Source organism: Pogona vitticeps, chromosome 15 (assembly GCF_051106095.1).
Source record: "Pogona vitticeps strain Pit_001003342236 chromosome 15, PviZW2.1, whole genome shotgun sequence".
In the NCBI taxonomy this organism is placed as follows: Eukaryota; Metazoa; Chordata; class Lepidosauria; order Squamata; family Agamidae; genus Pogona; species Pogona vitticeps.
Genome location: NC_135797.1, coordinates 9,919,662 through 9,930,568, shown reverse-complemented (window position 1 = coordinate 9,930,568; position 10,907 = coordinate 9,919,662). Strand labels below are relative to the sequence as shown.

Genomic DNA, 10,907 nt, shown 5'->3' with positions numbered 1-10,907 from the left:
AGGCCAGTGTTCTATGTCTAGTCGCGCAGGCCATATGACCACGGAAATGGTCTTCGGACAAATGCTGGCTCTACGGCTTGGAAACGGGGATGAGCACCGTGCCCTAGAGTTGGACATGACTGGACTCAATGTCAAGGGGAATTTTTACCTTTTTAAGCATGACATTCTTTATTGTGACTTTATGCAGGTCAACACCCCCTCTGCCGTCTCCTTACCCAGAAATTGTCCCCTATCCTCAGACAGCTCTGCTTTCCATTGCCCGAACTGACACGAATACTATACATCAAGAAAGTTATTTTTAAACCTTCAAATATATAAACCTTCTGTTGCCCTAAGCCCATTGATCTTCGAAGCCCTTTAGAGATGAACTCGCTGTTCCCAAGCTACAAACCGACCGACCGGAAGACAAACTGAGATTGAAAGACTGAAACACAGAAATGCAAACACCGCATGAACGGTTTATTTAATTGGTCCTTGAGAAAAAAAAGCATGGGAGAGATATCCTCCCCCACCCAACAGATCATCTTTGCACAACATATCCCCTATGGAGCAACAATACAATGCTGTGTGTCGAAAAACAAAGCGAACAAACAAACAGAGAGCACGGTGGAGGCCAGAATCAATTTCCTGCTAAAAGGCAAAACCGCTATTTCACCGTTCTGTTAAAGCCTATCCACCCTTGTGAGCATCTATCTATGCTACTCAGTTATAGCCGTTGGATAGCACGTCGCTGCACCGGGAGCTCCATCCTCTAGAATCTTGAGATTCGTAGTTCTGGGAAAGACCCGGATGTCTCTGTAATCCTAGGGAGTGATGATTCTGGAATTCTTCATACTAAAGTACACTACAAATTCCAGGACTTCCAAAGGACCGAATCACGGCGGTTAAAAAGTCGCCCTAACTGAGAAGCCTACGGGATTTCTGAGAACCTCACGGAGGACCTCCGTCTTCACCGAAGCGATCCCTTCAAACCTGTCCTGAGAAGTTGACCTGGGCTTGACAAACAACATTAAGCCCTAAGATCTAAACGAGGCCAAAGACCGTCGTTGCCGCCTTTGGTCGTCCGGGTCGTGAACGAATCCGTGCCGGCCCACGTGGGCCAAAATTGGGCCAATGGACCTGCTCCCTTATTTAGCCAACTCTGTTTTTGGCATCGATACGCGTCGTCCCCACAGGGCAGGGACCAAGAGGGCCCGAGGCCAGAACCCAGCTAACCATTTGTGGCTTGTGACTTTTCACCGGGTCCAACTCTGATGAGACTCAGATCCAAATCCCTTCCGAATCCATTTTCCATTCCCATGTCTGTAAACCAGGAGAACCTCTGGAATAGTGGAAGATTTAATATATAACCTATTAATTTACTAAAATGGCAAGTATTCAAGGGAAGAATTTAGGAAAAGGTGTGTTTTAGAAGGACTTTAGTGCAATTTGTACTGTTCCATGAGCAGCAGCCTCTAAGCAACACAGCTAGTGGTTTTACCCTTAATATATATATATATATATATATATATATATATATATATTCCTGACTTATTTTTCATTTTGCACTCCTCTGCCTTTGACGGTCACTTGATAGGAAGGAACTGAAAGCATAAAGGATCTCAACAAGCAGCCGCTAGAGCCTTCCACCCTTCTCAAAGAGCCACATCAAGGAGAAGTTTGACTTCTCTGAAGAGACAGGAGCCCTTGATGGAGTCAAAACCATGGTCGAGCAGCAATAAACTCATTTTTCCATGAATACCACTTAAAGAAAGACAGACCTGAATGAAGACGCAGCAAGAATATCTGTGAGTTTTGTCAAGAACGGGAGGGGAACATTCAATTCAAAAAATCTGCCTCTTTGAGAAAGGAGAAGTGAATGTACGAATAAGAAGCCACCTCTCCCTCTCCTTAAGCACCTATGTCCACCGTCTAGCAGAAATCAGAGCTATGTAGCACGTCATAGCTTAAAAATTGTATTTTTTGCAGGTAGGAGTTCAAAAGGAGAAGCTTAAGTCCCCGCAAAATTGCTTTCTCAAAATTTCTCACAGGGTTTGCGAACAAAGTAAACAGTAAAAATACGGGAAGATGTCCGTTGGTGATGGTTTCAAGTACTGCTTATGAGCAAGGAAGAGGGAAAGGGTGGCTAAAAACGGCCACTGTGAATAAACACGGGTCCTCCTCCTCCTCACGGGTTGACCACTGGAAGAAGCATCATGGAATCTCTGATGCAATACCTGAAAATATTAAGAGGATGAAACCCATCTTCAGGATCTCAGTCCCGAGATAAATTAAGCAGCACGTCACGGAGAAGAGTCCAAGAGGTATATAAGCCACGGATCCTCCACGTCCGTGGCCGGTTTTGGTTATGCCAGCCCGCCGTTTTAACGATCCTCAGTTGATGGGTTCGTACTCGGAGTACTGCCTCTTCTGCGCAACACAGACAGTGATGCTCCCCACCACCAGAAGCACCGCTGGGGTGCCCAGCGCCACGGCCAGGATGGCGATCACGAGGGGGGAGAAGGCATCCTCGGGGGGTTCGCCGAAGCCAATCAAAGCAGACCTGGAATGAATAGCGGGGTGAGGGACAGAGAGAGGAGAGAGATTGGTCAGCCACCATGTACAGAGGTTACCTTAACTTAAGAACTTAATCCGTATGGGGACTGTGTTCTTTAAGTCAACATGTTCTTAAGTTGAAGCACCGTCATCCCATAGGAATGCACTGAAAACCGACCAAATGTGTTCCGAGGGAAGAAAAAAAGGCACAAAAGCGGGGGGAAAGGGCTGGAAATTCGAATTTCCCACCCTTTCCCCCTGCCTTTTCGGCTTCGGAGCTCCCAAAGGGTTTCCTCCGATGTCAGGGGGGGGGGAAGCCTCTGGAGAACTCCAAAGGCAAAAAGGCAGGGGAAAAGGGCGGGAAATTTGAATTCCCCCCTTTTCCCCTGCCTTTTTTCGTTCGTAGGTCGAGGCTCCGTTCGCAAGTCGATCCCAATTCTTTTTTAGTTTTTATTTATTTAAAACATAAACCTAAAATACACAAACCAAAATACAATATAACTGTGTTCCCCACCACCATAGACGGGACCTCTTGCTATAATCTTCTTCTTCCATTTACAGTGGTGCCTCGCTTAACGAGCGCACCATTTAACGACGAATCCGCATATCAACGCGTTTTTTGCGATCGCATTGCGATGTTTTAGGTGGCAAAACATCGCATTGCGATGATCGATAAGCGTTTCGCATTGTGATGTTTGCAGAACAGCTGATCGGCGGTTCCAAAATGGCCGCCGGAAGAAGAAAATGGCTGCCCACTCCGTTTTTGCGCCCTGCCTGGGGTATCTTCGCTTACCAGTGAGTTTTGTCCCCATAGGAATGCATTAAACGGAGTTTAATTGTTTAATGCGTTCCTATGGGGCCCAAACTCACCGTTCAGCAAAGTTCCTCCATAGCACCGCCATTTTCGCACCCTCGGTAAGTGAGGAAACCGCGCGAAAATGGTTGCGCCGGCCATTTTTGGCACCCGGCGGTCATTTTGGAACCGCCAATCAGCTGTTTTAGGAACATCGCAATGTGAAGATCGGTAAGCGAAACGCTTACCGATCATTGCAATGCAATGTTTTGCCTTTTAAAACATCGCAATGCGATCGCATTAGCGATCTAAAAAAATAGATCGCTATGCGGATTCGTCGTTAAACGGTGCACTTGTTATGCGAGGCACCACTGTACTTCTTACCAGCTCAAGTAGCCCTTTTCTTGATAAGACTCGTTGTCCTCACTGCCGAAGGAAACGTTGATGGCAGACACACTGTACTGGGTCTCAAGTTCCTTCGTGAAGTAGGCGTGGACAATACTCGGCCCAGAAACAGTGCCATTGACCGCCTGCAGCGGGTAGTACTGGCAGTGGACTGTGTCTTCGCGCAGGGCATGCTGGGAGCTGTATGCCACCGTCTTCCACTGGATGAAACTTGAGCCAAAGCTGTTGTTGTTGGGCCCTGAAACCAATTGGACCATCTGGTTGGGGAAGAGAGAAAAGGAGAACAAGGTAGCTGGAAAGATGTGGGAGCTGGAAGGGGGTTGAAGGGCAGGGCATGCCCCCCCCGTGTCCATGGAGGATTGGTTCCAAGCCCCGTCACAAATGCTAAAAACTGTGAGCAGCAAACACTGTATGGCAAAAATAACCTATATTACCAGAACTGGTCACTAGAGGGAGCCAGAGAACACGTAGCATGGTCTCTGACTCTTCCTGGTGGCCAATACTGGTAAATAAAACATTAAAATATGAGTTTCTTGTTTTCTTTTAGTATTTTTTAGTATTTTCAGACCATGGATAAGTGAAACTGTGGATAATGATCCTACGGATACAGGGGTACAGCAATGTAGAAAGGATATCTGTCATGTGATAGGATGAGACAGCTGCCTCAGACAGAGGATTTGGGCTGTCCTGAACAAGCAATGTATTTTAAATACAGTGGTGCTTCGCATAGCGAGGTTAATCCGTTCCGGATTAACCTTCGCTATGCGAAAACATCGCTGTACGGATCAAAAAAAGCCAAATCGGCAGAAAACTCACCGTACAGTGATGTTTTCTGGGTCTGGCAGCCATTTTCGCGCCCTCAGTAAGCGAGGGGAGGGCGCGGAAATGCTGCGCGCTGCCATTTCGGCCGCAGGGAGACTGCGGATCAGCTGTTCGGTGGGTCAAAAATGGCCGCCAGAACACCCGAAATGGCCGTGCACAGCGTTTTTGCGCCCTCCCCTCGCTTACCAAAGGCGCGAAAACGCTGCCCGCAGCCATTTCGGGTCTTCCGGTGGCCATTTTTGACCCGCTGAACAGCTGATCTGCGGGTCGCAAAACGAAGGTCGGTAAGCGAAACGCTTACCGACCTTCGCTATGCGAATTTTGCCCATTGGGGCCGAGCAATGCCTTCGCATTAGCAATCCCGGAAGAGGGATCGCTATGCGCATTCATCGCTGTACGGGGCGCTCGTTAAGCGAGGCACCACTGTACTTGGTTTATTTTTATGGCTAGTAACACGTATACATCGGTTTGCGAACCCCTCAGTTTACATAATTTTCAGTTTTCAAACTGAAATCCATAAGAAATAAAGCTCCAGTTTACATTGTTTTCTCTTCTTATTTTTTTTTGCACTACGACAGTTTTTTTCTCCCCAGGGCGCATGGCGCCATTGGCGTTTTGGTTTGCGAAATTCCCATACAATGTAACGTCGCGGAGAACAGATCTGTTTCGCAAACCGAGGTGCTCCTGTATTTCAAAACAGCCATTATTTATCCTAACTGGACGGCTGCAATTTGTTCAGGAAAGCAAACTATCTTGAGCTGCTTCTGATGGTGGGGAAAGGCTAAAGAGAAGACCGCCTCGTTAAAAACGAAGAATCCTGCAGCACTTTAAAGACGGCTAGGTTTTACTTGACAAAATCAGGCACATTGTGGAGGATTGGGGCTGCAGTTCATAACAGCTTGTGCAAAACAGAAACTTTTATTCTCTACGATGCCACAAGATTCTTTGCCGGTTTCACTGCAGCTGACAGTGGTGATCTCCAGCCCTCCGTGAAACATTCAATCAACATTCCCTCTAAGCTGTGCAGGTACAGAGCTGTGCAGCGCTGCATCAGTGCCACGCACCCACAGCCGGTGTTGCCACCCATTTGGTTCACAGCCGGGGACGTTGTCCAGAGCTGGTGGAAAACTACATGGAACATTGCACTTAATGTCTCACATGGGGGCTTCTGTGGGGAGAACCCTTGATGCCCAGAACTTGGGATCTTACACTCGTGAGAAATTATGCTTTGGGAAAAAACTGTATTCATTCAATGCATAATGCATTTACAGTGGTGGCCTGCATAGCGACGTTAATCCGTTCCGGATTAATCGTCGCTATGCAGAAACATCGCTAAACGGAACGGAAAGAGCCATAGGAACACATTAAACTTCGTTTAATGTGTTCCTATGGCTCCCGAAATCATCGTTTAGCGAAGCTCCTCCATAGCGCTGCCATTTTCACGCCCTCAGTAAGCGAGGGCAGGGCGCAAAAACACTTGTGGTGGCCATTTTGGGCACCCGGAGGCCATTTTGGAACCGCCAATCAGCTATTTAAAAAAACATCGCAATGCGAAGATAAGTGAAACGCTTACCGATCATCGCAATGCGATGTTTTACCCATTAAAACATCGCAATGCGATTGCATTAGTGATCTAAAAAAAAGATCGCTATGCGAATTCGTCGTTAAACGGTGCGCTCGTTACACGAGGCACCACTGTATAATACTCAACCTACTCCTAGCCCTCCAGAGCCGCCCCCCCATACTAAACACTGCAGGTTTTGTCCCAGTACTAGTTATACCTCAAATATTGTTGGAGTATATTCATCGTCGATGGAGCGGATGGATTGCAGCTGCTTGCCCTTGGCTCCCTCTTCCACCATGAGCATCTCCAGGGCAAAGCGAGAATGGTTACCCCGATTAGCCACCCCTCGCATGACAAATTCCACTTTGGAACTGTTGGCCGTGTGTAGGAAATGTGGAAGGGAGGCATCGCGGCTGGTCTCTTCAAATGCCGTCACCTGGAAAGACGCCGTGGGAAAACGACAAGAGGAAGATGGGACTCTCTGGGCAAGAGAGTCCCAACTACATACCACGTGTGCCGGGACAAGCCAAAAGGCATGTCCGACAGCGACGTCTGGAAAAGAAAAACAACTCAAGTCATTTGGTTCCTTCTGCTTCCTGTATCTGCTGCCTCTAAAAGTGGGAGTGGGAGGCTATAATTTCCAGCAGTTTCAGCTGGTAGAGTCATGAAATTTTGGGTGACTGCCGTTTAAGAACACTCAGAACCATAAAATATACACTCATCAAAGAATGGAATTGGAAAGGGTCTATAAGGCCATCAAGTCCGACCTCCTGCTCAAGGCAGGAATCGAAATCACAGCAAATCTGACAGTTGCCGAATTTTCTCTTGAATATCTCTACAGTTGGAGCCCTCACCCCCTCCCAAGGTCATGTGTTCCATTGTTGTACTGCTCTAACAGTTGAGAAGTTTTTCCCGATATTCAGCCTAAAGCTGGCTTCCTGTCGCTTGAGCCCATTAGGACAGATGATCGAAAACCAATTCTGATCTGTAGAACTACTTTTCAAGTCTTTGAAAAGCGCTATCCTATCTCCCCTCGGTCTTCTTTTCCCAAGGCTAAATGTAAAGACATTTATGTCTTCCTATCTCTGTTCTAATACAGAAATCATGAAGGCCTACAGGCTGCTTGAGGCCTCCTAAATCACACAGTTCGTCTGCCAGGGTAACTCTCCCCCCTCATATTGCTCCCTTGGCAGATCTTGCTCTTCGTCCCAGTAACAAATCCCAAGTCAACTGAGAACATCACTTTAGCCTCGTTCAGGACTTGCTAAACGAAGCGACTGACATCACGACAACCTCATTCCCGTGTTAACAAGCGATTGTCACTTTGTCTATTATCTGTATCTTCAACTGGTCACAGAAATGGGTGTAGGGACCATGCATTTATTCTCGAGGCTCTGAAAAAGTCGACTTTGATCCGTGCAAGGTTGCAACGACGCAAAACGGTTCCATCATCAAAGCGCTGCAATATTTGGGGCTTTTCTCCTTCCTTTTCCCTACATCGCTGAAATTGGCCCAGTCTGTCAAAGAGTTCCCAGCACACCTCCCCTAAAAGATGATGGGAAAAAAATCACCCCAAAAGGGGAGAAACCCTCTACCCCCCTGCAAAGGCCTCCAGGAATTGCAAACCTCCATTGTAGGCAAATTTCATAGTACAAAGACCTCATACAGCTTTTGAAAACAGCGCATGTGTGGCTATTTAATTACCGTCATGCAAAATAGTGGAGAGGGGTGGGATTTTCGTAATTCTAGGGCTTCTAGATGTCGCCTAGAATCCCCAAAGCAAAATTCTGGCACCAGGAGGGGAAACCAGGAGGCAAGAGAGATATACTGTATTTCTACCTCCATATTGTGCCTCACGTGCATCTCCCTCCCTGTACAGGTTTCTGGGAACCACCCCAGATATCTCGTTCCAACTGGACTCTCTATACAAGAGTGGCATGTTTGCCTAATTAGGCAAAAAAAACTACACCGATCCCACATCCCCTGGATGACTTATAATTCTGCTGAAGCTGGTTTCTGGCTCTCAAGATTCCGGCAAGCATCACTTGTACGCCTTTTAAGCGATATCTGCAATCTAGTGGACTAGAAACTTGCTTCTTAAAAAAACCACAGAGAAGTGCAAGTTTCTTAGGATGCCGGTTTCCTAAGGCAGTAAGGACGGGTTTGTGCACTGGCACCACCCACCTGGAAGGAGACGCTTCCATTCCGCAATGTTCCTCCAGGGTCCGCGCTGACACCTCGAAACGTAGCCGTTAGAGCCGTCCGGTTTAGTTTGCCGTCCCACGTGAAGTTAGACAAATCATAGGTGGGATAAAAATCTTCCGGTGGAACTTTGGAGAGATCTGATGTCTTGGCACCGCTGTATTCAAAGACCTTTTGAAAAATCAACAAAAACATCAGGAGTCTGTACGTACAAGTAGGATCCCCCTCTTCCATCCACAGGATCATTATTCTCCGATTCACTTATCCGCTGCCTGAAAATATTAAATAAACTCAGAAATACATATTTATATATATTTCCAGGTTTTATTTACCAGAATCGGCCATTATAGGCAGTCGGAGATCATACAAAGTACAGTGGTGCCTCGCATTACGACATTAATTCGTTCCTGCGAAATCAGTGAAGAACGAAAACGCCGTCATGCAAAAATAAAAAGCCCACTGAAACGCACTGAAACCCCTTCAATGCGTTCCAATGGGCTGGAAACTCACCGTCCAGCGAAGATCCTCCATAGTGCGGCCATTTTTGGTGCCTGTGCAGCGAGGAATCCATCCCAGAAAACAGCGGGGAGCCATTTTATTTACGCAGCAGCCATTTTGAAACTGCTGATCAGCTGGAGGAAAATTGTCGTTTTGTGAAGAATCGGTTCCCGAAGCAAGGAACCGATCATCGCAAAGCAAAAAAAAACCCATTCAGGCCATCGTTTTGCGATCGCAAAAAGATCGTTGTAATGCGGTTTCATCGTAATGCGGGGCAATCGTAAAGCGAGGCACCACTGAATAGCGTTCAATTCTTCTGCAGTTTTTGGTATCCGTGGAGGTGGGAAGACTTAGAACTGATTCCCACTGTTTTTGCTTTTTATATTTTCTTTTCTAATCCCCACTGTATTTTGATCGGGGTTGCATTCTTAGCTTCCTCTGAATTTCAGATGCTCACCTACCTGTGGCAAAGAACAGAGGCAACTCATCTTCCATTACAAGCCCCATTTTAGTCTCACTACAAGCCTGTGAAGTATGCACACCGTGCTTCGTGGTAGAATTAGATCAGGCCAAAACGAAGGGGGGGGGGGAGAGACAAAAATATTAAAGACTAATTGCTATATTTTAATATGAGGTCTCGTGAATCAAGTCTTTGCTCACGTTAAAAGTATAGCAGTTAGTCTTTAAGATGCCACAATGTTTTTTTATTTCTTTGTTTTGCTTTTGCCTTGATACGCCAGCACAGACTAACATACTGTAGTTACTTCTTCTACAACTTCTTATCATGGTAGAATTAGGGTCCTGAATTTGAACCTCTGGTTTAATTCTGTCCACTAAAAAATTAACACAACATATTGTCCTGATGCCCGCTTCTTGAGTTTGCTCCTTTTATTTGATGCGTATTGGCAAGAATCCCACCAATGACACATGCCGGCGTAGGCGTAATGGCGTAAATCTCAGGGGGTAGATTGCCATTAGTTAAGGCTTTTATTCTTTGCCATGTGCCATGATCACATTCTTACTTGAGAAAAAAAAAGGCCAAGCTTATCTGCAATTTCTCAGTCATTTGAGGGGTTTATGCTCTGTAGGATCTGAGGAAGAGGTCATGCCTTGGACCGTTTACTCCGAGAAAAGCGTTGTTCTCATTTCATCATACCTAAGAAACACGATGATGGCCAGTCTCTATGGAATTCCTAAAATAATTTTCGGCATCCTAAAACAGGACTCAATCCAATCCAACAAAACAGGACTTTTTAAAAAAAGCCAATTAAAACAAACAAAACTACAGTGGTGCCTCGCTTGACGAGGATAATCCGTGCCATTGAAATTGCTGTTAAGCGAAATCCTCGTCAAGCAAAATTAAAAAGCCCATTAGAATGCATTAGAAACCAGTTAATGCGTTCTAATGGGCGAAATACCTCATTGTAAAGCAATGATCCTCCATAGGGTGGCCATTTCCTGGTGCCTGTCTTACAAAAAATGCCTCTTAAAAACAGTGGGGGCCATTTTGAAAACCGCCGATCAGCTGTTGAAAAAACATCGTTTAGCGAAAAATCGGTTCCCGAAGCAGGGAACCGATCCATCGCTAAGCAAAAAAAACCCATTCAAACATCGTTTTGTGATCACTTTTGTGATGGCAAAAACATCATTGTGAAGTGGATTCATCGTTAAACGGAGTAATCGTCAAGCGGGGCACAACTGTATTTTAAAGCACTTTGACAAAATTTAAATCGAATCCACCCTGATGGGAGGAGAGACAGAAAGAGAGTGTCTGAAAGTCTGCATAGGCCCCACCCTATTGAACCCCCCCAGCCCCCTAAGTAACAAACCTTAAGAGAACAATGTCAGTTTCTTCCAATGACGGGGAAACCCATAAAAGAATCAGGGAAATGATGCAATAAGGAGAGGGGTATGGCTTTCTGAACCCAGGTGGGCCCCCACACGCCTTAAGCCCTACCTGCACCCCCCCCATCATCACCTCCTCGTTTCCCTCCCACGTCTTCCCACCAACTCCACCACAAGGCCACCCATTCGGGCGCCGATTCTTTGGCGAAGAATTCCCCGTACTCTTCCCGGCGTCGCTCCTTC

At 46.4% G+C, this 10,907-nt stretch overlaps 1 protein-coding gene across 3 annotated transcripts in view; it reads right to left on the bottom strand.

Annotated features, from left to right (window-relative positions):
• Positions 1-438: 438 nt before the first annotated feature.
• Positions 439-10,907, bottom strand: part of GLMP (glycosylated lysosomal membrane protein) — a 16,501-nt gene continuing 6,032 nt past the window's right edge. For 2 of the 3 annotated variants that reach the window (XM_072984117.2, XM_072984119.2), the window contains exons 3-6: positions 8,304-8,492; positions 6,337-6,555; positions 3,713-3,990; positions 439-2,542 (exon numbers count right to left, since the gene is read on the bottom strand). In XM_072984117.2, coding sequence (XP_072840218.2) covers positions 2,374-2,542; positions 3,713-3,990; positions 6,337-6,555; positions 8,304-8,492 — 855 coding nt within the window. In that variant the 3' untranslated portion in view covers positions 439-2,373. Of the gene's footprint in view, positions 2,543-3,712; positions 3,991-6,336; positions 6,556-8,303; positions 8,493-8,831; positions 10,885-10,907 lie in introns of those variants that run through there. The other variant, XM_072984120.2, reaches the window with a different exon arrangement.